The 27,230-nt window shown below is 46.0% G+C and overlaps 5 protein-coding genes across 5 annotated transcripts; 4 read left to right on the top strand and 1 right to left on the bottom strand.

Annotated features, from left to right (window-relative positions):
- The first annotated feature begins 1,133 nt into the window (after window positions 1-1,133).
- etfb (electron transfer flavoprotein subunit beta) lies at window positions 1,134-4,383 on the top strand. Its single transcript, XM_068759852.1, has 7 exons — window positions 1,134-1,260; window positions 1,902-2,060; window positions 2,432-2,590; window positions 2,693-2,755; window positions 2,996-3,154; window positions 3,245-3,461; window positions 3,852-4,383. The coding sequence occupies exons 1-6, from the start codon at window positions 1,207-1,209 to the stop codon at window positions 3,413-3,415; spliced, it is 765 nt and encodes a 254-aa protein (XP_068615953.1). The 5' UTR covers window positions 1,134-1,206; the 3' UTR covers window positions 3,416-3,461; window positions 3,852-4,383.
- A 738-nt stretch (window positions 4,384-5,121) lies between these two features.
- vsig10l (V-set and immunoglobulin domain containing 10 like) lies at window positions 5,122-10,604 on the top strand. Its single transcript, XM_068757581.1, has 12 exons — window positions 5,122-5,194; window positions 5,432-5,761; window positions 6,315-6,587; window positions 6,672-6,938; window positions 7,204-7,446; window positions 7,533-7,811; window positions 8,306-8,398; window positions 8,909-9,133; window positions 9,218-9,337; window positions 9,425-9,465; window positions 10,259-10,345; window positions 10,425-10,604. Exons 1-12 carry the CDS (start codon window positions 5,122-5,124, stop codon window positions 10,497-10,499), a joined length of 2,106 nt encoding a protein of 701 aa, XP_068613682.1. The 3' UTR covers window positions 10,500-10,604.
- A 4,278-nt stretch (window positions 10,605-14,882) lies between these two features.
- On the top strand, window positions 14,883-16,582 carry lim2.5 (lens intrinsic membrane protein 2.5). The gene is made up of 4 exons (XM_068756493.1): window positions 14,883-15,108; window positions 15,787-15,936; window positions 16,114-16,248; window positions 16,521-16,582. The coding sequence occupies exons 1-4, from the start codon at window positions 14,931-14,933 to the stop codon at window positions 16,580-16,582; spliced, it is 525 nt and encodes a 174-aa protein (XP_068612594.1). The 5' UTR covers window positions 14,883-14,930.
- A 254-nt stretch (window positions 16,583-16,836) lies between these two features.
- Window positions 16,837-17,748, bottom strand: si:ch211-231m23.4 (free fatty acid receptor 2). The gene has a single exon (XM_068757570.1). It carries the CDS (start codon window positions 17,740-17,742, stop codon window positions 16,837-16,839), a length of 906 nt encoding a protein of 301 aa, XP_068613671.1. The 5' UTR covers window positions 17,743-17,748.
- Window positions 17,749-19,496: 1,748 nt separating this feature from the next.
- Window positions 19,497-26,889, top strand: LOC137913934 (sialic acid-binding Ig-like lectin 13). Its single transcript, XM_068757560.1, has 8 exons — window positions 19,497-19,522; window positions 24,619-24,968; window positions 25,171-25,458; window positions 25,529-25,792; window positions 25,939-26,211; window positions 26,366-26,462; window positions 26,547-26,672; window positions 26,829-26,889. The coding sequence occupies exons 1-8, from the start codon at window positions 19,497-19,499 to the stop codon at window positions 26,887-26,889; spliced, it is 1,485 nt and encodes a 494-aa protein (XP_068613661.1).
- Window positions 26,890-27,230: the final 341 nt, after the last annotated feature.

Below are 27,230 nucleotides of genomic sequence, written 5' to 3'. Positions count from 1 at the left end.
GATCAGGGGGCGTTGGCTGACATAAAGCGTTATTAGGTTACTTTAAACCTGGACACATTCGTTATTTTTTACATTTTGAATGCCTGCAGTGCGTCTGAAATGTGCCCACATACAGCGGGCTAATCGGATTAGCTTCGTTTAGCCCGTTTATTGCTGCCGTTATTTTTTGCGGGAATGCTGCTGCTAGAAATGAAAGAGCTGCTGGTAAAGTCAGAAATGCAGAGTGATTTGTATGAATTTTATTTATTTTAACCTGCATATAAAAGTAAAATACACTAATCATTTAAATTTAAGCAGTCTAGATCACCAGATCTGGAATATTACGTGGATCCAGGTATGCTAGGATGCCGATTATTGTAGGCAGGTAGCCATGAAATTAGACACAATTGTCTTCCAACTCCCCCTATTCTGCAATGTTAAAGAATCATTAAAAAAAAACTTGGATAGAGTTTGAAGTTATGGCGCATCACCAAAATCGGTTGAATTAATTTTGTTGTTTTTTTGTTGCATCTCGCATGGCTTATATATTTAAATGTTACTTTATACACAGAGAGAAGTATTCACTGGTAGTCTAGCATTCATCATTCCACTCGAGTGTATGTGTAAAAGCCAAATACACTGTTCCAGTTTGACAAGGTAAGATTAAAATTACCGCATTGATGAACAAGTGAGAGAGAGTTGGGGGGCTGTTTTTAAGTGAAGACACAGGAGCAGGTACACAAGAAAACTATAAATTAAATTATCCATATGCATCTTTTATCATTTGTTGTTGCTTTCATTAGAATACACAACAAAATGTATGAATAGCCTCATTTTATCGCTCAGCCATTGGACGTGAACTTTACCCCACTGAGAGCGGAACGTTTGTTCGCAGATACTTGTTTATGACGGATATGAGGAGCAACACTTCATTCGTCGAACGACTGGAGGCGTCAGATAAATAATACGTGTTAGTATCTGGTCACGTAACAACAAAGCAAAGCGCGGTACGAAGTAGTTGTTGATTTTTACAACTTCTGGGAGTAACTCTAAACCAATAAGCGTCAAGCGTGTTGACTCGTAAGGGCTTCTCATTGGCTAAACTAGTAGGCGGCTTTCGGCTTCCTCCCCTGGAGTCACCCTAAAATAACTCCGATCTTTCCTGAGTGAAGGTTCATCCGGTGACTTACGCGTTAGCTCCCCGGTACTGTTTAAAGTTCAGTAACGATGTCTGGCCGTGTTCTCGTCGGAGTTAAGCGTGTCATTGACTACGCAGTTAAGGTAAAAAAAAAATCATCGTATAGTTTTCCTGTATTTAATTACGTTTCAAAATATGCTTTCGTTACCTCTCACTTGACTTTCTGCGCACAGCTAGCTAGCTAGCTGGTTAGCCTGACGTCGGCTAGCTGTGTCACAGGAGCTGAACATCTCAGACCTTATGTTCGCACATTTGACAGATAACGTATCAAAATGGAGCTTAGCTAATTGTGCCACTTTGACAATGCGTCACGATGAAGCCTGCAACACAACGGGAGCTAAAGCGCAACAGCATAATCAATATTATTTCTGTAAGTAAGTCCTGCTTGAGCAGCCTGCTGCTCTTTATTTCCTCTTTAAAGGGGAATACATTGGCTGGCTCGGCACAAATCTTTGACCTTGACTAAAATGAATGTCAGTGATATGAATTTGAGCCAGACTTTATCTCCCTAAATGAACTCCAGTAGCGATCCTGTATGTGATAATCATTTACATTCAATAAAACAAAGCATTTTATAAAGACGCATTGTTCTGTCCTTGTTTTCACCTTTTGGTTACTTCAGGCGTGAGTCTCTGTTATAGTTGACTCTGGATTCCCGGCTATCTGTGTTGCTTTATTTTGTTATCCGGGTAGTGACTTCGCCCTGTGGGCCTCTTCTCCCCAGATCCGCGTGAAGCCGGACAAAACTAGCGTGGTGACGGATGGCGTTAAGCACTCGATGAACCCCTTCTGTGAAATCGCTGTGGAGGAGGCAGTCAAGCTGAAGGAGAAGAAGCTCATTAAGGAGGTTGTGGCTGTCAGCTGCGGACCGCAGCAAGCACAGGTGGGGGGGGGAATAGAAGTTTAATGTCTTTAAACCTCTTTAAATTTTACTTTAATTGATATGTCACAAATCTTCCTTTTAAGAAGAATGGATTTAGGAGCAGCAGGAGAGGAAGATTTGAAAATCAGTCATCAAACCGCTCGTAAATAATTATTGTCCGATCTGGGCTATATTTATATTATTTTTGTATTTACAATCAGTAATTTGAACTCATATATATATGTATTGGAAAAAAATACAGTTGCAACTGTACGAATATCTAACGCTAAATGCTAATTCATTTCCAGCCTGGGTTTGATGATTTATTTTCATAATAATAATGCATTCTTCCTCATAGCAGCTCTTCTGTCCTGAATGTATCCGTTAATCAGGAGACCATCCGCACCGCCCTCGCCATGGGAGCGGACCGTGGCATTCACGTCGAAGTGACTGGGAAGGAGTACGAGTCCCTCGGACCTTTGCAGGTCTCTAAGATCCTGGCTGCGCTGGCCAAGAAGGAGGAGGCTCAGCTTGTCATCCTCGGCAAACAGGTAAAAAAAAAAAAAAAGGGGGATCCATTTTGGTTTCTGTCCTTTAAATCACACCTCCTTACATGTAGTGATTGATTCTCATGACTTGTCTTACTATTAAAGGCCATCGACGATGACTGCAATCAGACTGGTCAGATGACGGCGGCCTTACTGGACTGGCCTCAGGTCAGTTAAAGCCAGCGTGTCCCAAAAAATAGGCTTTTTATTGCTTTAAAATTCAACCCCCCTGAGGTTATTCCAAGTTGGAGTAAGAGATAAATAAAGCAAACGAACGGCTGCTCGGGCAGATGGAGGTGAAGTTCCACCGGTTGACCAACAGATGATGCACTTTATTAACCCGAAAGCCGAGACGGGACGCCGTTGGAAAAGGTTTCCATGTGATCCTGTCCTGTGTTCGTGTTGCAGGGCACCTTCGCGTCAGAGGTGACTCTGGAAGGAGACGCGTTGAAAGTGGTGAGAGAAATTGATGGCGGCCTGGAAAGTATAAAGATCAAGACGCCAGCCGTGGTTACTGCAGACCTTCGCCTCAACACCCCGAGATATGCAACCCTGCCTAACATCATGGTAGGATGCTGGGAATTGTAGTCTGTGTACTGTTTTAAAAATGATATTAGAATATGGGTTTTAGTCTTCTGTGTTTCCCCCAACTTTCAGAAAGCCAAGAAGAAGAAGATCGCCAACGTGAAGCCGGCGGACCTGGGGGTGGACCTCACGTCGCGGCTGGAGGTGCTGAGTGTGGACGACCCCCCACAGAGACAGGCGGGGGTGAAGGTGGAGACGGTGGAGGATCTGGTGGGCAAACTGAGGGAGGCAGGGAGGATATAGAGGCTTCGGGAGCCAAAAGCAGGGGACGGCAGGACTCGGCAGCCGGGTGAGTGTCGCCAGCCGCAGCCGTAGAGCAGAGCAGAAGTGGGTTATTAAAACTAAGCAATTAAATCAATGGATTTTCTGTTAAATCTAACCCTTTCGGTGTTTAGTCATTTCTACATTCCCTTTCTTCAAGAAGGTTTCAGGAAAAGCATTCAGTATTCATAAAATGGATGCTTTCTTCTTCTTCTTCCTCTTTCTCTCTTCTTCTGAAACCTAGTGCATCTGCCTCTTTAATAATGTTTTGTGCATTCCTTTTATCTCCCCATCTCTTTATTGTGAAAATACTAATTCATTGCTTTGTTGAGTGTTTGTGTGTCGCGGAAGCACAACTAATGAATGATTTCAAACGGAACTTCCTGTTTACTATCTGCATTCTCTTTTCTCTTTGCAGGGCTTGGTGATGAACATATGTGCTGTATTACATCAGCCCACCCGGTGGAGTGGCTCGTATCGTCTAATCCCTCTATTTGAGACTGCGACTCCTGAGGATATGCAGGGCCCTACTGAGGAACACTGTCCTGCAGCGGAGCCAGACGCCCCGCCATGATCTCGTTGGCTTCTACATCATGTTTCATGTTAAACAGGTGGTTCACCTGAATCCACGGATTGTAATCCCAGTTTAGAAAAGCAGTCTTGATGCAATAATTTCAATATCTTGTGGCTGTTTATACTGAATTCTACTTTATTCCCGCACCAGTGATTTCTGTCTTCCGTGGCTGCTCGGCTCTGCTGTATGTCTCGAGTCACACATGTTGAGGTGCAGTTTTTGTAAATGATATGTAAATATGGACCCAAACATGTTCAGATTTAGCACCACATCGACTTGGTAAACGGTGTAACCGGGTATCAGCACCGCCTCAATGGTGTTTCAGTATGAGCAAGCAAAGATCTGAAATTCTCTGTTCTCTTGATCGTACAGACCATTACTTGTCGATTAAAGCAGCCTTTTTCATTTCTGAATACACTTTTGACTGTTTGCCTCGTTTAAACTCCCAAATAAAATGAATAAATAAAAACCACAGGTAATGCAGTTTGTATTAATATAATACATTTGGTTGTCTCGACTTCAAGTGTTTCAGAATGCAGGATTTATTACAGTTGAAGGTAAAGAATTATCCTTTAACCAACACTTTCAACGGTCAAGTCTTCATTCCAAATGGAGCAGAAGGTCACCTTGAAACTAAACTAAATTAACACTTTTATAAACTTAAGGTGTGTTTTTTGAAATGTTTCTCAATTTCCTTTGTGAGATGAAACAAATGGGGCAAATTATTTTAACAGTCCCATCAGCCTTTGCGTTCTTAAATCAGCCCCGTCACCAATCAAGGTGATAAGATGAGACGATGCACCTGCGCCAGCGGGATGCATTTCTATTGGCTGATGTGTGCGCGTGGGTCCAAAAAAAACTGCCGACGGTCGTGACATTGAGTATTATCTGATTTGAGCTCGTTTAGAAAACCATCCAGGTGAGGGGCGTGGCCTTAAGGACAGTCAAGCCTCCGAGTCGGTGAAGGTGAGTCGCTCACGCGCAGCGCGCAGGTGATTCACTTTCCGTGGGCAGAGACATCAAGGACATTTCTTGGTTCTTAATGCGCCGGAAATCAAACATAAAAATCGGCAGAATATTTACGCTCAGCTTCCAGACCTGCGCGAACATCAGAATGACGTGTTTTGATCACACGAGGAGATCAAGCGAAGTTTTTCTGTGCGTTTTACTCAGCTTTGCGTTTCAAGGTGAGATTAGAGCTTTTATTTTGGTGGGATCATGTTTATTGACCGACTTCTTGTAGTCCTATCTCCTGACATTTCTCACCTGTAGGCTTATTTCAGTACGCACAGGTTTACAAACGCTGGATTATATGTGCAGTTACTGCATGAACCAGTTTCCAAATTGTTCCTCTGTCCTCACTGAACCAACGTTGGGTTCAGAGAATATTTGTATTTGATTTTTTTGTATTTCCTCTCTGACAGCTGCCCACGGTCAGGTGGAGGTCTCTCCTGTTGGTCCCACTCAGGTGGACGTCGAAGCGGGACGTAACGTGACCCTGGACGTGTCCATCCGCGGCGCCACGGATGGACCACTCACCTGGTTCATGGGAGATCTGCCCGTCGTCACCTGGACTATTGCCTCGGCTGATCCACCGACGGTAGCCGAGGGCAAAGAGAAGGCGCTGGTGCTTGAGCAAAATGGAAGCCTCACCTTAGTCGAAGTGACGGTGACGTTTACCAGTAACTACACGGTGACGGTCATCCAGTCTGGCGTGGGAACGTCCTCGGTTACTTTCACGTTGAGAGTCTTTGGTGAGTACCCCCTGATCTCCGGCTCGGAGGGAGGGGTAGATGTTTATTTAACTTGCCCCTGCCTGTTCCACTCTTTTTATTGCACTTTAGAACTTTACAGAAATTCCAAACTTTCTCTGGGTTTGCCAAAATTGGAATTTCTGGGAAAATAATTTGTAAAAAATTCCCCAATAGATTCTCCACATTTTGAGGATTGGGTGAAGTTTCTTCATTCATTCATTTTCTTGAAGACGAGAAGATCGCTCGTGGGGGCGTCTGTCTCTGCTTGCGGCCCTGTAATAAGCTGGCGACTCATCCAGGGTGTGCCCCGCCTCTTCTAAACCGATGACCTGTGTGTCAGATGATTGGCTGAAGACGAGGCGATCGCCTTCAAGAAGATGAATGAAAGTCCATCGTGTATTTTTCCCAGCAGCCCCTGCTTCTCTTAGGAACCTCTTTCTCCATCACGTTGCCGTGGGATTCCGAATCCCTCCCGGCTGATCCGAGTAACGCAGCCCGGGAAACCGAGCGCTCTGAAACTTCATCCACCCGTTCCGCCATCTCTCCCTCACAGAAAGCATCGAGAACGTGTCGCTCCGCGTCACGCCCGACCTTCCCGTGGAGGGGTCTGAGCGCTTCGCCCTGCGGTACGCCGTGCTTCGAGGCGTGGTTGAGCGGCAGACGTGGTTCTTCAACGGCGCCGAGATCAAAGGCACGCCGCGCTACTCCGTGGAGAACCAGAGCCTTGTGATCCGCGGGACGAATCGCAGCGACGCCGGGCGGTACGCCGTGATCCTGACCAACCCCTTCGGCGACGCGAGAGCTGACCGGAACATCGCCGTGTTGTGTAAGACTCAAGCTTTGACTCAAGTTCTTCTCAAGTGTTCGCATCCCCCCCCTGCTTTCCTTGTCTCTTTACGGCCCGTTACAGACGGACCAGACCAGGCGATGGTCGAGGCCCATCCGGACCAGGCTTTCTACGTGGCGGGAGACTCTGTGATCCTCTCCTGCCGGGCTGATGGGTTCCCAAAGCCGACGGTGGAGTGGACCTTCGGTGGGCGGAGTCTCTCCGTCTCCGCCGGGGGAATCCTGAACCTCACGAATGTGCAGGCCGGTCAGGGGGGCACGTATACCTGCACCCTGCTGAACGAGGAGACCCGACGGCGGAGCCGACGGAACGCCACGCTAAACGTTTATGGTACATGAACAGCACGAGTTTCTGATGCGTGCGTGTGCGTGTGCGTGTGCGTGTGTGTGTGTGTGCGTGTCAGGATTTTATTCTCATTATGCTTTATGAAGCTTGATTTGGTTGCAGCCGGAAAGCTCTTTCAATCCACATTCCTTCACATTAAAAGCTTCCCTTTGCTGTGAAATGATCTTTTATAGTAAAAGAGCATAATTGATTGCGAGGTCAAGGTCAAGGTCAACGCCTGATCGCCTGATCGTGTCTTCTATCTGCACAGAGAAGCCCCCGGGGAGCCCGGTGTGTTCTGTGCAGGCAGCGAACGACGTGAGCTTGCGGTATGACTGCAGGTGGCTGGGGGGGGCCCCGCAGGCCCGGCTGACCTTCCCAGCACTGAGCAACACCAGCGGCGGAGGAGGGGCCTTCAACCTGACCGTCGACGCCTCCGATAACCTCGACGGGAAAACGATCACGTGCGCGGCGGATCATCAGCTGGGACGGAGCGAGTGCGACGTCGCCGCACGTGCGTTTCTGAAGCTCCGAACCGGCATCGCTTCTGTGTAAAAAATAAAACGTACCCGGCCCAACGGGCGCGCTTCTCTTCCCCAGGCAGCCCGGCGAACTTCCTGCCCGCTGTGAGAACTGAAGTGGACGATGGCGGCAAGATAGCGGTCACCATCCAGTGCGTCAGCGCTGCCTCGCCAAAGGCCGTGGTCTCGTGGTTCCGAGGCAGCGAGGAGGTCGCCAACGGGACCGATCAGCAGATCAGCGGGGACGCCACGCAGCTCAGGATTCTCAGTTTCGAGGTCGGCCGCTTCGTCGAGCAAAACTACACGTGCAGCAGCCGCAACCCTCTGGGCAGCCGGACGAGGGCGGTCCAGCTGACAGGTAGAGGTCATTCAGAAGTAAAATCATCCGGAGCTGTTCGGATCCGTCGCCCGAGTTCCCGTGTGTCGTTTCGTGTGCGGAAGCGCAGGCGACTCTAATGAGTGTGTGTGTGTGTGTGTCGCGTCTTTTATTATTTGTTCTCTGGCCAAACTTTATTTCCTCCAATCAGTTCCGAGGGCTGAAAATAGAATGAATGAATGGAAGCTGCAGTTCAGCTTCAGAGGGAACTTTCACACATTCCAGCCTGAACAAGTGTTCTTTTCTAAAGTAAGAAAATATACAGAGCACTGCTTATTTGTGTCGTTTTTTAAAATACCAAAAGGATTCTGTTGCCTCCAGGTTTTAATTAAAAACTAAAAGCAAACAATGGACTCTCACATAGAGAGCTAAATGCTGCCTGGAGTCGCTCCTTCCCTTTTAAATGGACTTCACTAGACAAAGCTCTCCAGTCTTGATCCGCTCTCTCCCTCCCCTCTCCTGCCTTCTCTTCCCAGGACCGGCCATCTCAGATTCCAGTTTGTTCCCTAATCAAGATGGAAGCATCATCACGTTGACCTGGGAGGTCCCGTCCACCTCTATTGTCACGGGTAACGGAGTAATGAATCACCTCTGCCCAAGGGGGTTACGTTACAGATGGATCTTCGATGACATTTTCAGGAAATGTCGGGAATATTCCTTCTTCCTGACGCTTTCAAAATGTGGATAAAATAAATATCGGGTGTAAATCACAATATTGGGGGGTCTGAGGAGCTTGGCGGAGGCCTGCGCTCTCCGAGTCCTTTTCTACTTCTGGGGATGTTCTTGTTTTGAATTTGTTTTGAAAGAATGCCGACGCTGCGTTGGAGGCAGAAACCGAGCGGGGCGGATAGGGGTGTAAATATTGTCTCATGTGTGAAGTGTCCAGTTGAACAGCGCCTTGTTTTGGGGGAAAACATTCCGTGGACTAAAGTGCTGTGTCAAGCACATGGCAGTTTTTGCCTTGTCATTCTCTGTCCCGTATTAATGTACGTAATGAGACATAAAAATACACGACTATATGTCCGACCTTTATGGCCGTGGTGTCAAACAAAAGATAATTTGCGCCTGCTTCTGCAAAGGTTTTGACATCCAGTTGAAAGGACCGGATCTCCTGAGCGACAATCGGAATGTCCCCCGAGCTCGACGCGGCTCCAGCGGATTCCGTACCATCCAGCAGAAGCCCGGATCCTCCAGGAGCACGGACGTCTTCGGACTGGATCCCGACTTGACCTACAGGTTTCGGGTCATCCCCAAAGCGCGTTCTGATGCCGGCGAACCGTCTGAGCTGCACAGAATTGGACCAGGTATGGCTTACGCTTCACGTGCGTGCATTTCTCATCCTCGCGGCGATCGATAAAAACCGCTGCCGATTGTCTCGGTGGGGACAGGTGACGGGCTGAGCGGCTCGGCCGTCGCTGGCATTGCAGCCGGAATCCCCTGCGGCCTCCTCTTCCTGCTCCTGCTGGGTGCCCTCGTCTACCTCAGCGTCTCCTACTGCAGGAAGAGAAGTAGGAGGAGCTTCCCCGCCCAGCTCCACATCTGTATCTGTGCCTCCAAACGCCTGGCGGACCAAGTTAACCTTCTGTTTTCCGTAGGACGGCAGCCCCGATATCCAGCGGCCCGAGCGGCAGAGAAGGTTAGAACCGCTTCACCTCAGGATGGGTCGAGGGCTTTATCTGATTGGAGGCTGTAGAAGATGGGCCGTAGCACCGGGGGTGTCGGGGGTTTATACGGAGGCGGTCCTCACCCACCGACGGACTCGTTTAACGACGAGCGTTACGGCGTTACGACGGGCTTTCTGAAATGAAAAAGTTTAGCAACAAGGAGTCCCTCTTACAATGAGCTGGATGCGCTGGCAGCAGAGCTATGAGTACGTACTTGAGTACAGTATAAATGGAGAGTACGCGTGCAAATATAAACTACCTTTTATCATTGGTCCGTTCTCATGTCCGCGCTATCCGTCTTTCGGGTCGCGGTGGTCGCTGGAGCCGAGCTTTTCTACGGGCGAGAGGCGGGATATAAACCGGAAGCGTCGCCAGCGTATCGCAGGGTAAACCTTTATTTTTTTGACCACACGAAATGTTGGTGAAGTTGTCAATCAACGGGGGTTACGTTTAGCGATGGGGGGGGGGGGGGGGGGGGGGGGCTGTGTTATTTTTGTCCCTTGTATCACAGCATTCCGGCCTTGGAAAGAATCTAAATCTATTCCACAAGCTTCCTCGCTAAAGATTAATACCGCACATTTCGGGTCGTTTATGCGACAACCAATAGGGGGGGGGACATATGCTGTGTTCTGTCCAGCTGGAGAATAGAACTCGCCCCCCCCCTCTCAGATCTCACCCTGCCTTATCTTATTCGCCGTAATGAACTCACCATCTGGTGTCTTGTTCGACTCTTTTTAATTTTTTTATCTTCCTTGTCTCACGCAGGCGGTGACAAGCAAAGCAGACATGGTTCCACATAACCTGCTGGCGGGAGGACTGAGGTCTCCCCCCGATTACAACCGCCTGCAGAAGGTCGTTCCTGCTAACACGCACATCAAGCGCCGCCTGTGTGGATTTTCCGCCGGATTAACGGAAGCGTGTTTTCTTTCAGACCCCCTCTGAGAGGTCGGTGACCCTCCCCTCCTTCGTCCCGCCGCCGCCCGTCAGAGTGGCGACGACTGTCTGAACGCCGTCGTTGCTTCTGCGTTGCAGACGCTCTGACTTTTATTGCCGCGTTTGACCTGAACGTGTGAGATTCAGCAAGTATTTGTCATTGTTTTTACCAGTTATTCCTTTGTAACAATATTTATTCAGAATAAAGCTTAATATAAGACATGCCCGTAACGAATGGAGTTATTTTACAATTTCATCCGTCCATCCGTTTGCTTTTTTAATCTGCTTTGCGGCTCACCGGTGTTGCTGGAGCCTATTTCCGCTGGCAAGGGGCCGTGTTGCACCCCGGACACGTCGCCAGAGCATCGATAGACAACCACTCACACACACACACACTCGGATCCTGCAGCATCTGTTTGCTATTTTGTCCAAAGACTGTCACAGATATTTCATATACCGGTAAGTGTTTTGGAACTGCGTTAACTTGTGGAAAAAGGGTAGAATATGGGACCTTTAAATTCACACTGGAATATCCAATGTCCACGCCAGAGAGAGAGAGAGAGGACTGGTGTGACTGTGATATTTCACATTAATGTGCAACTTAATGTGAAGAATATTGAAAATATGCAACTGATTTGAGTCTGCTCTTTTTTGTTACTCACCGAATAATCAAAAACGAAAGCAATCAGCAGCACTTGCTGTCTGCAGCTTTGTCTGCACCGCTGTCATGGAATAAGATCTATCCTGATGACAGGCTCTTCCCTGCGGAACCTCGCTTCCTTGCCACTCCCAGGAAAAAGACTAATTTAGCTGTTTCAAAGTGTTCGCCGCAGCTTCTGGCAGCGATCGGCTACTTCCTGTGGGTTCAGTCAAGGCCACGAGTGGGTAGATAACAAGATAAAGCGTTTCTAAATCTGCCTTGTTTCCTCCAGGTAACTGGCGTTAAGCTCATCACAGTGTGGGTTTGCTGTATCCATTAATTCTATTTACCCTAATCTAAGTCAGTGATCAGCTTTGTTTCTGCTTCCATTGATGCGGCTGCAGATGAGGACTGGAGAGGGACTTATCAGAGACGTACGGTGGCCCTGAAGTGCAAAACACAACAACATCTTCGTAGCGCACACAATAAAGAAGGAATCGCGCAAACAAGAAAAAAACACGCACACAAATAAGAAATCACGCAAACAAGAAAAAAACACGCACACAAATAAGAAATCACGCAAACAAGAATACAAAACACGCAAACAAGAATCGAAATCACGCAAACAAGAAATGAAATCACGCAAACAAGAATACAAAACACGCAAACAAGAATCGAAATCACGCAAACAAGAAATGAAATCACGCAAACAAGAAATGAAATCACGCAAACAAGAAATGAAATCACGCAAACAAGAATACAAAACACGCAAACAAGAATCGAAATCACGCAAACAAGAAAACTCCAAACCGGAAATGCTAAATATCGGACATGCAGAGGTCCGGATGATGATTGCTGAGAAAGTTCATTTGTAATTATGGCTGCCACCGAAGACATTATCAGTAATTATTTTGATGCGGGACACACTTATGATGCAATAGTTGACATGCGGTTGGTTCATTGTCCAGAATCCCTTGAAGTCTCTTGCCGCAACCACTGCAATAGTTTGGCCGTTCTTCTTCGGGTAACTTTTTACCACAATGACGGCAAAACATATTTTCGTATCTCACGCTGTTCTCTTACCTACTACTCAATTGCTACTAATTGCTGCAACAATTACGGGAAACCTGTAGCGAAAGTCAGAATGATTGACAGTGCTTCTGTCCAATCAGCAACCAGACCCCTCATGTCCGATATTTAGCATTTCCGGTTTGGACATGTCCGATATTTAGCATTTCCGGTTTGGAGCTTTCTTGTTTGCGTGATTTCATTTCTTGTTTGCGTGATTTCGATTCTTGTTTGTGTGTTTTGTATTCTTGTTTGCGTGATTTCGATTCTTGTTTGCGTGTTTTGTATTCTTGTTTGCGTGTTTTGTATTCTTGTTTGCGTGATTTCATTTCTTGTTTGCGTGATTTCATTTTTTGTTTGCGTGATTTCATTTCTTGTTTGCGTGATTTCCATTCTTGTTTGTGTGTTTTCTATTCTTGTTTGCGCGATTCCTTATTTGTGCGTGTGTTTTTTTCTTGTTTGCGCGATTCCTTATTTGTGCGTGCGTTTTTTTCTTGTTTGCGCGATTCCTTCTTTATTGTGTGCAATACAATTTGTTGTTGTGATTTGCACTTCAGGGCCACCGTAGTGACGGGGTCTTTGTCCAATCACTTCATTATGGCGTCCATTTATCTAGAAGGCATGTTTAAATACCGTACTCTTTCTGAGCGCGTTGACTTTGGCAACCAAACTTTAGACTTTAGCAACCAAAAGACAGAAAAAAAGGAGATGTTGATTATCGTTCATTTATCTAACATTATGGGGATGCATTGCATTTATTGCTTCCCTTTTCATAATTGTATTGTATTATATAAAGGAAACAGCAAATCAACCGATGATGTCATTCAGGGATGAGTTCTAAATGTGGCTTGATTGCAGGAATTAAACTGATGCATGGAGAACGTCGTGCGCAACCTGGTGGTGTTTGCGCAGCAGATGGCGCTGTTTAATAAAACGTGTTTATTGTCTTCATAACTTAATAATGGGTTGCTTCTGACTCTAACCCCCTCCCCTCAAAGGAGGAGATGAGACGAGATGTTATGGGATGAAATAAGATGGGATGAAAGACTCAGCAATTTACCGATGAAGAGAAACTCTTCATCAATGAAGCGGTTTATTAGCAGCAGAAGTTAAAGTTAACATTTCAGTAATCCTGTAATCCAGCAGGTTGTATTCCCATATTCCCATATTCTACTATGCAAGGCGGCGTGTGATTTTAGGAAGCAGCTCTTTGCTTATGCTACTGCTGTAGGCGTGTGCGTGCATCCCAATGGCCACGCCCCCCCCCCCCCCCCCCCCCCCCGGTCACAATGAAAGAAAGTGTGCACTTCAGCATGTTCCATTGACCCCAGCAGTACTGCAAGCCTCTGCACATCTACAGTTCCAGAATACCTAATCAAACAACAGACAAGGACTGCGGTGCAGCGGCCTCATATCGCAACCCCCCCTCCCATCTGTAACCCTGACCCCCCCAAAATACTCCCATGTGTGAAAGAGTCACGTGGGCTTCAGCCCGCCAGCTCAAGTTCATTTGTTCTGTGCCGATTGTTTTTTAGGATTTTGCCTCCGTCGACAAAAAAAGAAGTCGAGGCGATAACGTTTTGGAATCCGGCCTAGGGCTCCCTCTTTGACGTTTCGCTCTCCCCCGGCGTGCACGCTCGCTCCCTCTTTCTCCGAGGAAAGGCTGATACTTAAGAGAGTTGATTTATCCTGAGGAGTTCAGGTGAGGTCATGTTGTGGCTTTTCTTACTCTGTGATGCATTTTAGAGGGTGAGAATCTGGATATAAACATCGGATCATGCTAACGATGATTGTGATCCTCACAAGTGAGCAAAGAGGGCCTTCGTCATGTGGTATAAACAAGCTTGTGCTCAGTTTGTATGAAGGTGCATCACATTTGCCTTTCTTTGTTCACAATCTCTGGATCATTTTAGCGCACGCATCGAGAAGATTTGGTGGGATGTCATCCTAAACTGAAGATTCAAGCTTACTTTGGCTTTTGCAACTACACCGTGGAACATGCGTCATGACAACCGTGGATCTTTTCTGCTTTGGTTTTGTCCCTTTGAATCAAAGCAAACCTGAACAGTTTTGTTACAACAGCTCAATCCAGGACGGTTCCTCGGTCTGAAAAAGAGACAAGTGGCAGAGATGAAGATGCTGAGGTTCTCCTTGAGAGTGACCAGGTTGGACAGGATTAGAAATGAGACAATAAGAGGGACAGTGAAGGTTAGACGTTTGGGAGACAAGGTCAGAGAGGACAGACTTCGATGGTTTGGACATGTCCAGAGGAGAGACAGGGACTATATTGGTAGAAAGATGCTGAGGATGGAACTGCCAGGGAACAGGGCTAGAGGTCGACCCAGGAGAAGATACATGGACGTAGTGAGGGAGGACATGAGAGTGGCTGGTGTTGGGGAGGACGATGCAAAGGACAGGGTGAAGTGGTCACCTCTGCCACCATTTATCAAGGAAAGTGAATGGTGCAAAGGAAAGGAAAGGAACGCGCTCCCATCCTGCTGGGCAAATCCAAACGGGAAATGCAACAAAGCGTCTTCCTCATCCGACGTTTAAATCCCCGTGCTAACTCTGGCTCAGCGGGTTTCTCCCCCCTTTTTGGCGATCCCGTTTGGAATGATTGCATTTGGCAATCTTTTCCTGATCCTGCGTCCGCTCCTTCAGGCCGTCCCTCGTCTCCTTAAAACTTAAAACGTTCCACTGAACAGCTTTAAAGTTGACCTGCAGCGCTGACTCGCATCTTCTCTCTCTTTTCTCAGCACAGCGCACGCAGCCTTAACCACGGTTATAGCGTCACTCATGATGTACAGCTTCATGGGAGGGGGCCTATTTTGTGCCGTCGTGGGGAACATCCTGCTGGTGGTCTCCACGGCCACGGATTACTGGATGCAGTACCGTCTGTCTGGCAGCTTCGCCCATCAGGGGCTATGGAGGTACTGCATGTCCGGCAAGTGCTACATGCAGACGGACAGCATTGGTGAGTGGGGAAATATCGTACTGGGACCCTTTGAAGTTTGGGGTGGAATAGAAATAGGCAATCGGAGTAAGTGGGATCTACTCCTGGGAATGGAATAACAAGAATGTCTTGACCTAAGAAGGACTGAAAGCAGAATAACAGCAAAAAATAGACACAAATTCAGTTGGACAAAAAACTGAATTTCATCTGGATCGGATCTAGAATGAGGTCAGGAAAATATATTACATTTTAACATTGAAAAAAAAAACATTTACGGATTCAAAAATCTGTTAAAAATACACACCAACTCCGATTCACTTTTACTTTTCATGGTTGGTGTGTAAAAGATACCAAGAACAATTTAGAACCTTTTGATGATGATCCAGATCACCGTGGGGACGGTGTAAATCCAATTAGGAGGGGGGGGGAATGAGCTGCTTGGCGGAGGTCTGCGCTCTCTCAATGCTTTTCTAGTTAAAGTATGCTAAAAATCAGATTCACATTCCAGTGATCATCTGAACTACATTTCATGGTGATCCATCCTAGAACTGTTGAGGCGTTTCACTCAGAACTAAAAGTGGCGACGTCGTGGTGACGCTAAAAGAAACGGTGCAATGGCAATCGGGAGCGTCGTCAGGAAAAAGGAGTCACACCATTTCTAATACGTCTCTCTCTCTCTCTCCTTCCGTTTCTCCTCAGCCTACTGGAACGCCACGCGGGCCTTCATGATCCTCTCCGCCATGTCCTGTTTCGCCGGCATCATTGCGGGAATCCTCTCCTTCGCCCACTTCTCGGCCTTTGAGCGGTTCAACCGCTCATTCGCCGCTGGCATCATGTTCTTCGTGTCGAGTAAGTCACGGGGACGGCGACCGCATAGTGACACATTAACCCGGCGTGCGTGAGGTGATATCCAGTCTGTTTGCATGTCGTATAACCCTCAAGTCCAAAAGGCACGCCTATAAACAACCTGAAATTACCTTTATTGCCAGAGTTTAATATGTGCCGCTCTCCGTCCCACCGTGCCAGCTCTCTTCGTCCTGCTTGCGATGGCCATTTACACCGGGGTGACGGTGAACTTCCTGGGCAAGCGCTTCGGGGACTGGCGCTTCTCCTGGTCCTACATACTGGGCTGGGTGGCGCTGCTCATGACCTTCTTTGCAGGTTCGTCCAAAGGAAGGAGTCGACTTCATTGTAACTCACATCGTTCTCAGAGAGGTCATCATATCATTGCCGCAAATCCTGCGAGGTCTTCCGTGTGCTTTTATTTCTATTATGGTGGCCAGGACATGCAAACCACATTCACAAATCCCTAAACAAATTTACATTTTGGAAATAATCTTATGGAAAGGGAAGGCCCCAAATCAGGAGGATGAACCGGAAGTGAGCGGATCAGTTTGAGTGGACCGACGATTGACCGGTGTCTTGTCTTGCAGGTATATTCTACATGTGTGCCTACAGAATGCATGAGTGCAGAAGAGTGGCTGGCCCACGTTAAAAACAGGAAGTAATGTGCTGTGGGTGAAAGGATTTCAAAGCCCATATACTGTAAAATAATAAAATCTGGAACTTTGCATCACATGTAAATCTGAGTTGTGCTTTTATAACGTTATCAGCATTGACATAATAAACACTCAATGGACAACAGATCTACATATGAGACATTGTTTTATACATGAATTCTGATATATCTTTACACAATACAATAAATAAACAATACTGAGGTCAGACATGGGCATATTGTGCGTGTTCCTATTGGCTGGAGATTGTGGCCTGCCTTTGCATCCCCAAACCCGGAAGTCCACACTTCCCGACAACGGAATTCCTTCTCGTGAACCGGAACGTGGAGGTGGAAAAGTAGAAGATGATGGGGTCGATGCAGGTGTTGAAGGTGCTGAGCAGCAGGCTGTAGTGCCGCCACTTGGGGCTCTCTCCGTGGAGGTAGCCCAGCAAATGGGAGATGTTGTACGGCAGAACGCAAACAAGGAACACAGCCAGAGTCCCCAGCGCCATGCCGATGGCTTTCTGCTTCTGAATCCGGGATATCCTGGGCCGGCTGTACAGGATCAGGATGCAGCGCACGTAGCAGTAAACACAAATTAGAAGCGGTATGAGGCAGAGCACGATGAAGAGCTCCATCCGTACCGGGAGGAGGACCTCCAACTGCTTTTTAGTGAAGTTTTCATAGCACACAGTCGAGTTTTCGCTAGACAGGGACGGGTGGTGTTGGGTAATGAACGTGATGGTGCAGTGCGCCGTGGAGACGAGCCAAACGACGGCGCTCATAACTACGGCGTACGCAGGCTTCTGCAGCTGATGGTAGGCGATGGGGAAGGCCACCCCGATGTACCGGACCACGCTGACGGCCATCAGCAGCAAGGAGCTGGTGTAGATTGTGGAGAAGAAGGTGAAGGAGGTGATGGAGCATACGAAGTCGGGCAAATTCCACTGCATGCCTGACGCCGCCTCGTACATCTTGAGGGGGAGGATGATCAGGAAAAGCAGGTCGGAGACGGTGAGGTTGAGGAGCAGGATGTCCGTCGGCAGCGGCTTCCTGTGGATCTTAGCGCTGAAGGCATAGAGCGCCAGGAGGTTGGCCGGGAGGCCGATCAGGAAGGAGATGATGTAAACTGAGAGGATGACCTCACTCCCTACCATTGCCTCCGCTATGACCCTAAACAGGAGGAAGTCAACAACAACAACAACATCAAACGCTTCTCATTTGACAGATGCAAGTGGCTAAAAACGAAAGGTTCCTTTCAGCTCAGGGACAAAGTGATGAGTGAAAGTGAAATAATAATCAAATTGAAAAAATGCGTGAACCTCAGTTATGTAAATGTGATCTCCATGGTAACCCCAAAAAGCCAACCGCATGCTGCCCTCAGTTGAAACTTGATTAATTCTTTATTTAAACAGAAATTATCTCAACTTAGATTGATTGAAAATATATGCAAATAAAAGCTTGATAAACGTTCAAATGAAACTTGAATGCAGAATGCAGGCTTGAGTTAACTGTATTTTATATATATATTTAAATAAACATGTACCTGAACGCACCACTCGTGATGATGCCCTGTGATATGAGAGGCTGCTTCAGTAGCAGATAAAATGACGGCGCAAGAAATGTTAATTCAATGAGCGGAAGAAAAAGACAATAAACTGTTGCACAAAAATTCAATTTTGAGCTTCAGTTTGTTCGATCGTTCTTTCTTGCGGTTGTTAAAGAGAGTCTAGTGCCAGAGCAGTTATTAATCAGCTGCCAACGTGAGATTCCAAAGAACAGCTGTTGAATTTCAAATCCAAGAAAAAGGGGGGCGGGGGAAGTTCTGAAATGTTTGATATAAACATATTTACTTACCAATAAGTCGAGCTTTTCAAAAGAGTTTTGAGTTCCTAAAGAAAAAGCTGGAGCTCCGTGTTGTTGGCCTCGCTGTGCTTTTCATCAAAGACATCCACTTTATTACCGGAGTTCACAGATGAGCTGATACGTGATGCTATAAACCGATAAAAGAGGGTCATAATGTCTCCGGCTCCGTGTGACACACTCCTCGAGCCATTCGACACTGAGCCAGCAAGCGTGCATCGGTGGGTTAATATTAACTATAATGTTTGACATTCATATCCAATATGTTAATAAACGACCTCCTCCCACTGGATCCCTCCTGGAATAAACTCTGAGTATGATAATTAGGTTTTGGATTCCATTTGGCCGTGAGCCTGTTTTCATTCAAGTATACGCCTACAACACAGGGTCGGAAAATTTGTCATCGTGTTGGATAATTATTCGTTTTTTCCACACAGGAATATTTCTTTTCTTTTTTTAGGATATGGGGATTCCTTCCTCTCATCCATATCTATATTCCGACCAGTTCAGACGGCGATAGGAAATAAACTGGGACGCCTTTTTGTATGTGTTTAGTTGTGTCACATTCGTCATTGTTAAATTATTCCATGTTCTGTTTTACAAAACTCAAGCCAATAGGAATGATGCTTGAGATTAAATATTTATGGCAACGACCATTTTCCAAGTTTGTTAAACTGTGGGAACGGAAGCTGCGCAGACATTAAATTTTTAATTTAAGTTCCGCTGTTCAGCCGCAGTTCTGATGTTTCTTAAAGCACGAAAATGAAAAAAATGTGGCTCTTTTCCAAACTTTATTCTCGACAGCATGCCAATATATGAAGATGAAAAGATTGTTGTTGTTGTTGTTGTTGTTGTTTTAAATGTCCATTCTCTACACCCATATGGAAAACATGCTTGTAGAGAATGGACACTGTCTGATCAAGTTTGTGTCCAGAAATGTGAATTTGTAGGATGGCCAGGTTGTGCAAAAAAGCCCAGTGGAAACCCGTGAGCTGTCTAATACGCAAAAAAAAAAAGAGAGAGAGACTCTATTAGCTCAGTAGTCATGATGCATGACAAGGAGTTGAAGTCGAGGTTGGCCAAACCGATTACCGGAATGCTTTCTTGTCAAGCAGCACAACCGTCCCCAGAAGCATTAACAACGTGGACAAAGAGGCCATGAAAGAATAATAGCCTCATCAGCAAATATAACGCACAAATTAACCGGGGATCTCTCGGGGGGGGGGTAGAATACAAATCATCACCAGAGGTGCAAAGTGTCTTCTGCAGCTGTTTGGTGCTGCCTGAGGGAGATGGCGGCCGAGCATCAACGATTAGACCAAAATGACGGTTTGATAGTTATTCAGAACTGTGTTACGATTTGATGTATCTTGCGATTATCAAAAGGCACGTTCGAAACACTTCTTTAATATTACTTGTGTATATTTTAATCATACAAGATCAAGGCTTTCTGTCGCCTCACTTTCCCTCCTCCGCTAATAAAGACTCCAAGTCAATCAAATACAACGTCGATTTAAACGTCGCCTTATTGCGTTCAATACTTCTATAATCACGTATCCAACGTGATTCTGTTCGCCTTCATCTCTGCTTCTGTTCTTTCTGCTGCTCCGGGAAATCATCGACTCATTCACAGGGATCGTTACACTTTAATCTTCTCGCCGTTATCCTGACGGATAAAGACCTCCACCAAAAATGATTCCAATGAATTATCTCGGAAACATTCCCTGGAAGCCTCAGTTTTATTTCCCAAAAGTCTCTGGCAAAGCAGTCTGAACAGTTTTCTTCAGAGATGTGAGCTTTAAACTTGGTCACATATAAGAGCCATGCATGCAGGAAAATGTAGGAGACCATTAGAAATAGTGAGTCACGGAAAAATGCAGAGCAAAACTGGAATACTTTGCATGAAACAAATACTGAAATGATTATTTTATGGGCTTATTTTTTGTTTAAAATGATGGTTAGCAACGGAAGCAGAGCTGCAAACACATCATCCATATCATCACCCCCTAAACAAGCAGATGAGCCGTCACAGCTCAGGGACAGGATTCATTCCCCGAACCCGAAAAGACAACAGGTGTGTAAGAATGTTCCTCCAGTTTGTTTTTTTGCATTTCCATTTCATGTTTTCCTCAGTGCGGTGAGGAGCAACGTAGGAAAACACCGAACAGATGGATAATGATGGGTGAAACAGAGAGGCAGATGTAAAACAGACGGGGAGCGTAAGTTACCAACCATTAACAAAATGTACGCTACACAAAATGAGCCAAAATCCCCAAGAACCTCATGAATAATTATAAAAATAATTATTTTCTTCTTTTTTTTTTCAAATTTGGCCCTCTATTATTTATTTAGGTTGTCTATCTATATAGCTCCACTGTTTCTAAACTCACCCTGACCTTATTCTTCTCTTCATCCATTTCTGGCCTGCGCTTCTCCCGAGACATTTCCATCCACACTTACCTTCCATCGGCCCCTTTGTTGGACCCGAGGCTCGGCAAGCTGGTGCTGCTCGGCTCAGAGGCACCTGCAGGCTGGCCGACATCTGCCCCTGTCAAAATACGGCCATTAGCACGGATGTCTTCGGCTGCAGGTACCTGCAGTTTGAGAGAACACGAACAACAGGAACAACTTCCGCCTGATAAAATGAGCCATTTGTTCAGTCTGTTACCGGGTTGTGGGTTGTACACCCCGGTCAAGCTGCCAGTTCATCGCAGGGTTCACACATAGAATTCAGAAGGAGACTTAAAAATATCTTTATTACTTTATCACAGTTTGATATTTAAGGCTTTAGATAAGAATCTGCTACATTTCCAGTAGTTTTAATTTAATTTAAGTGGAATAAAACGACACACCGTCGCTCCTTTTTCCACATCAATGTGAGGCTGTTCCACAAACGGTATAATGGCAGAGGAGGAAATAGATCACACCAGATGGCAGTGTGTTCACGTGCTGCACGTTTTTAGTTTCACTGCAGGTTGTCAGGGGGAGTGGCGGATGATGGCTGTGACAGCGTTTCCTGTATGACGGAGCAGGAAGCTTTCAGGTGAAGGGCAGGTGAGCTCACTGGTTCACCAGTCTCGGGATAAGAGATAGAAAAATGACATTCCTCACATGAAATTCTTATTCCGAGATAATATTTATCACTCAAAGGTGTCAGAAAAACATTTAGTAGACCCGGAGACTGATCATTAAGCCTCGATAATATAACTATGAGCTGGATATTTGACAGTCTGAGTGCTTTAATGAGATGAACATGTCATATATGGTGGAATATCCATGCTATGAATCACAGTAAGCCGGTATTCACTATGATTCATGCACTTAAGTGGAAGTGCAATATAATCTTAATTCTCAGCAGTTCATTGTCTGAATATTCAGTATTTAAATCTAATGTCCACATTGAGAAGATCATCATTTAAATTCACATTGGACTTCTCCTGAACAAAAAATAAAAGCTGCAGCACATTTATTAGATTGCCCAGACATTTAACATTCAGATATCGTGAGATGCTGTGATGATGCTTGATGTGATGGGAAAAGTGAAGACATTTCAGGGTCATTAGTGTTAAATTTCACCCCCGAGGAGGAAAAACGCAATAAGATTAATCCGTTGCATAATTTGGTTTGATTTGTGGAGCCTCAAACTTGTCATTTATTTTGTGCGATGCGGTGGCGCTAATTAGTTTTATGCGGCTATACATCAGTTTATGTGTGACACATTGAATGGAATCCAAAATAGTATCATTAATTAAAACATGGCTACTCTCCATGGAGTTATCACACAAAGAGCTTTTAAAGTGACAGAGAGGAAAAGTGCTTTTTGACTTTCACCCCCCCGGTGCTCCCTTCTTCTGCACCTGACAGTAATCAAATGGACTCTTCCTCACCGCAGCATTTCTCATCAGATTTCTGCCTCCCTGCACCTCTGCTCCTCCATGTCCCTCGATCATTTGCCCCCCTGTTCTTCTGCCTGTTCTCAATATACTAAATCACCCCGGAGTAAATCGCATCACCGCATTCTTCATTCTTCTTGAGGCTTTTCTTCTCAACCTATCCTTTAAATGTTTTCCATTTGTTGGACTCTCAAATCTCTAACAAGCATTTAAAGGAGCAACTTTTATAATAAGTCTCTCCATGTATTTCTATGTGTAGTTTATGGTGCAGTTAAATATATAATTCCCAGTGGGAGAGCGACAGCTCGAATTGCACTAATGCTTTAATGCTCATTGATTATGAGGCTTCCCTTCAAGAGTGCAGTACTGCCTCCACTTTCATTTTGCCATTCCGGGTGTGACTATATCCTGAAATCTGTTTGGATTACGCCTTTAATTGCGAGGAGGAGGTGCAGTCGGATGACATCTGCAGCAATTCAAACAACTTTCCCAGGGTGCATAGTTCAAGCAGCTCAAGTGTTCATCTGTAAGTGATCGGCTTTGTTTGATCTTACTCAAACATGGCCTAAAAAATATGAAACCATTGTCCTATTTTTTTTTTTTTATCACACTGCATGAGAGGTTTGGACCATTTGAACAGACTTTGAATCATAAATAAGAGCATTTATTTGCCTTTTGAGGAAATGGCCACCAGCGTGAGGGTTACTCATCCTTTGTCATGTGTCGCAGATACATGCTGAGGTCTGAAGAATGCACTTCCGGGTTTTGACACGTCTGGTACATTTAAGTAATTGCACAATTTTAAACCCACCATTGGTCATTTTTAATGCATGAAATAAATGGTTGTGCTTCGGGAAAAAAATCAATGCAATAAACACATGCATGATAATTAAGGACACTGGGTGGGGGGGGGGTATGAAGAGGTATCAGTGTGGGGTTATAGTCGCTGGAGGGCAATGCAAGCCTCCAACTTCCCCTTCTTTGCTCCTCGGTTCAGCCTTTCTGTCTGCGCTGGCAGAGCCGGGTTGCGGTCATGCATGCGTTCACTGTCTGTGTCGTGCTGCCCATTATTTGTGGTGAGTAACTTTAATCTTTTGTGATTTTGTTAAAAATGCATCCGCTTCAGAAATCTCTATGGATTTCAAGGTTGCTCAGTATTCAGTAATGTGTTTATTTATGACTTGTCATCCCTGATTTGACTATTGTCATTGGCATTCTTAATCCTATCGGCTTAAAAGATGGAGAAATTGTTGTTTTCTTCTTCTCCCCCCCATCCTTTCTGTCAGTGCCCCCGTACCAGCCTCCAAAGAGTATGCTCTTCTCCTGCAGAATATGCTCTGCTGGATGACTGCAGTATAGTCAAAGATACAGATTATATTTCTCCATGATGTTGATAACATGCTGTAACCTGTATTCAAACAGTTCCTAAAATAATCTGGATGTTTGTAATTTCCTAATATTTGCTTGATCATATCCTCTGGGTAAAATGCTGAGTGCAGTCGACTTCCCTTTTCTAAATATACTGGACATCTGTGGATGTTTTTTTCCCAGGTCATAAAATGTGTTTTGCAGTTTAAATATGAAATGGTCTAGTCTGTACCTCATATCAAATTTATTATTAAAAACTAGAAAAGCACTCAGAGAGCAGACCTCCGCCAAGCAGCTCATTCCCCTCATATGTAATTGGATTTACACGGGCCCACACCAAAAGGTTCTCGATTGTTCTTGGTATCTTTATACACCAACCTTGAAAAGTAATCGGACCCCTTTATGACTGCCATTTTTGGAGAGTGAATTGAATGCATATTTTACAGGATATGATTATTTTCTAAAAGCCTTCATTATAAGTAAAAGGGAAAATCCAGATTTGTTTTTGTATTCAGACGGGTATCTGGATTGCTCTCAAAATTTAATGTGATCTAAGTTAGGCCCATCCCATCTTTGACAAACACCGTCAAAAACATACCTTGGCGGAGGAAATAACCTTTCCAGAAGATGTCAAGGGATTAATTCAGATGCGCTGCCATCGCTGGAAGTATAGTTTTGCCTCTTTGAGAAATAGAGAACTTTTTTGAATTGCCTCAGAAAATAGTTTGTGGCTTCACGGATGTCGAGCTAAAACTAAAAGCTCCATTGGACTTGTTAAACGTGAGTCATGACATGTAATTATTTGGAATATAGAATAACTGGAGAAAATGCTTTTCTTGTCTTTGTCTCAACGGCAGCCTTGTGGAGGCCGGTCCAGCCGGTCTCTCCCGTGCCCTGGGTCCCTGACAGTGTCCACGCTGTTGCGGGCTCCTGCGTGGTGATTCCCTGCTCCTTCACTCCCCGAGCTCCTCATCATCATCTCAAAGGGAGGAAGGAGAGGGTGGATGTCCGGCTGATGTTCAAAGGTGGCAGCCGCTTCTTCCCCCTCCTCAGCACCGCGTTTAACAGTGGGAATAGAGATCAGGCGAGCCGGAATTTCCAAGGCCGCACATCCCTCTTTGGGCGAATCACAGAAGGAGACTGCTCGGTGAAGATCGAGCGGCTCAGCCGGGACGACGCCATGCTGTTTGAGATGGCTCTGAAGAGACGCGATGAGCTGCTCTGGGGAAGGCCAAGGAGCTTCAGTCTGGTGGTTGCGGGTGAGTGGGAGCAGAACTACAGCACAGTGGTTTGAACATGCAGCTGAGAATCTAGGCAAAAAAAAACCCAGAAAAGACTGCAAGGAAACTTTTGTAATTTTAATTTCATATAGTCGAGAATTTAAATAATTCACAGCGATAATAAAACCGTGATGAGGGTCATTTTCATCCCTGACAGACGCTCCTGAGGCTCCTGTCATAGGCGGCACGTTGTCGGCCACAGAGGGACAACTGGTCACCCTGAACTGCTCGGTCAGCTATTACTGCCCCTCCGGACCCCCTGCCCTGCAGTGGGTCTGGGAGAGGGGAGCCCAGCTGAACGGCACCGACCCGGTCGAGGTGCAGAAACTCCACCCGGAGCCCCAGAGGCTGATGCTGCTTTCTCCTCTGTCCTTCATCGCATCGCACAAGGTCAAACCCAGGCTTAGATGTGAAGCCAGGTATCCTGGTGCCAAAGCGTTGTCCACCTTGAGGGATCTGCATGTGACGTGTAAGCAGAGTTTTGACAAGTATCTTTGTGCGACGATGTTCAGTTCATGCTTGATTTTTATGTTTTACAGTTGCGCCAAAAGATGTCATGGTCCAGGTCTGGTCTCTGATGGTGCAGGAGGGGGGCAGTGCCTGGCTGGCTTGCTCCTGCAAAGCTGATCCACCGGTGTCCGAGTACCGCTGGTCCTACAGTCAACACGGGCGCATGGTGCAAGTCCCCAAAAGCACACACGCAATCCGTGTGTTTAACGTGACCAGAGATATGAGGGTCTGCTGCACAGCAAAGAACAGGATTGGCCAGGGAGAGTCCCAGCCCACGCTATTGGATGTTCAATGTAAGCCTTTTGGGTCTTAGCACAAATTGTTTTTAGTTATTTTTCTGTTTTTTTTTATTATTAAAAGACACAAAACGAATGGAACTATCCCATACAATCTACGACCACTTAAAACCACACGGCTCTCTGCTCTTTCTGTCTTGCAGACAAACCATCCATCCTCCAGCTCTCCTCCGCCTGCCTCTTGGATGACTTGGAGATTCTCTGCCGTTGTTCGGTTGACTCCAATCCCAAACCAGAAGTCACTTGGAGCGTGAACGGGACGGTCCCCTCTCATGCTTACAATATGTCTGCAACGTCTGAGCTCGACAGCTTAACGGCAACTCTGCGGGGCCACATGGAGAAACCTGAGACGGTGATCTGCTTCGCTGCCAATGCGCTAGGAAATGACTCCTTGATGCTGCTGCAGGGAGGAGAAGGTGCGTTCAAAGGCAACGGAAGCGACCAGTTCTACCTTTTGACAACGTCTCCTTTATATTTATACCACTATACAAAAGCTAAAACCAGTAGTACCTGCATCATGACCTTTCACCAAGGCTATGACCATCCACCGCTCTTTTTGTCCACATGCAGAGACGGTGCCTTTGTTGTGGATGGTGATCCCTGCTGTAGCCGTCAGTGTGGCCATATTCTCTCTGGTTCTTTTTCTCGTCTGTCTCAGAAAGAGAAAGTATGTGAAGCAGCGTTGGGCCGCACTGTGATTTTGAACATGTTGCAGTTGCTCAGTGTGGGGGTTTTGTTCTGCTCCCCTCAGACGTGTCGTGAGTAGACGTCCAGCTGCGTATCCTGAAGGGCTGGGAATCTATCAAGACCGGATGCCCCTTTATATCAACTGCACAGAAGTGACTCATATCTACACCAATGGCAGCTACCAGCTTGTGTACCAGAACTGCACACCTCTTTTTGTCCGCACCAAGCAGGTGTTTACTTTTCTTACTCCCCATCTGTGGTCTATCTTTGATATCTCAGCGCACATCATAAACAAGAATCTCTAAATCGTGAAGATTAACCAATCAACTTTTTTTTTTTTTTACAGATCCGACCAATGGGTAGAAGAGGCGGGGAGAGAAGAAGAGGAAGAGAGGATGGAGGAGTAGATCGACGTGCAGAACTGGATGTCAGAGGAACAAGGGAGGTGCAGAGCGATCCTGTGGGCGATGCAGAAACGGCAATCTACCTGGAGATCCTTTAAGCTCACTGTGGAGAAGCCGTTTGATTCACCTGTCGCATTAATCATACAGCAGATGTCACATTCGTTGTCATAGTGATCGTAATCTGTTAGTGTAACGTTCAGTTGTATATATTGTAGATGCCTGTCTAAATGTCACCAGCATTTGGGCTATGTGCTACCTTTGTATTCTTTTATATTAAAGATTCAATGTTTTCATTAAAAGAGGTTATTCATAGCTTTGTTTTGTGTAATTTCTGCAACACAAAC

This window comes from Brachionichthys hirsutus, chromosome 3 (genome assembly GCF_040956055.1).
Source record: "Brachionichthys hirsutus isolate HB-005 chromosome 3, CSIRO-AGI_Bhir_v1, whole genome shotgun sequence".
In the NCBI taxonomy this organism is placed as follows: domain Eukaryota; kingdom Metazoa; phylum Chordata; class Actinopteri; order Lophiiformes; family Brachionichthyidae; genus Brachionichthys; species Brachionichthys hirsutus.
This window is presented reverse-complemented; position numbering and strand designations above follow the sequence as displayed.

Coding starts and splice junctions, on each gene's coding strand:
- etfb (XM_068759852.1), top strand. CDS start 1,207: ATGTCTGGCCGTGTTCTCGTCGGAGTTAAGCGTGTCATTGACTACGCA. Junction 2,591..2,692: donor TTGTCATCCTCGGCAAACAG/GTAAAAAAAAAA, acceptor TTACTATTAAAG/GCCATCGACGATGACTGCAA. Junction 2,756..2,995: donor CCTTACTGGACTGGCCTCAG/GTCAGTTAAAGC, acceptor TTCGTGTTGCAG/GGCACCTTCGCGTCAGAGGT.
- vsig10l (XM_068757581.1), top strand. CDS start 5,122: ATGACGTGTTTTGATCACACGAGGAGATCAAGCGAAGTTTTTCTGTGC. Junction 6,588..6,671: donor CCGGAACATCGCCGTGTTGT/GTAAGACTCAAG, acceptor GGCCCGTTACAG/ACGGACCAGACCAGGCGATG. Junction 7,812..8,305: donor GAGGGCGGTCCAGCTGACAG/GTAGAGGTCATT, acceptor TTCTCTTCCCAG/GACCGGCCATCTCAGATTCC.
- lim2.5 (XM_068756493.1), top strand. CDS start 14,931: ATGATGTACAGCTTCATGGGAGGGGGCCTATTTTGTGCCGTCGTGGGG. Junction 15,109..15,786: donor CATGCAGACGGACAGCATTG/GTGAGTGGGGAA, acceptor GTTTCTCCTCAG/CCTACTGGAACGCCACGCGG. Junction 16,249..16,520: donor GCTCATGACCTTCTTTGCAG/GTTCGTCCAAAG, acceptor CTTGTCTTGCAG/GTATATTCTACATGTGTGCC.
- LOC137913934 (XM_068757560.1), top strand. CDS start 19,497: ATGCATGACAAGGAGTTGAAGTCGAG. Junction 25,459..25,528: donor GAGGGATCTGCATGTGACGT/GTAAGCAGAGTT, acceptor TATGTTTTACAG/TTGCGCCAAAAGATGTCATG. Junction 26,463..26,546: donor GTCTGTCTCAGAAAGAGAAA/GTATGTGAAGCA, acceptor TGCTCCCCTCAG/ACGTGTCGTGAGTAGACGTC.
- si:ch211-231m23.4 (XM_068757570.1), bottom strand. CDS start 17,742: ATGGTAGGGAGTGAGGTCATCCTCTCAGTTTACATCATCTCCTTCCTG.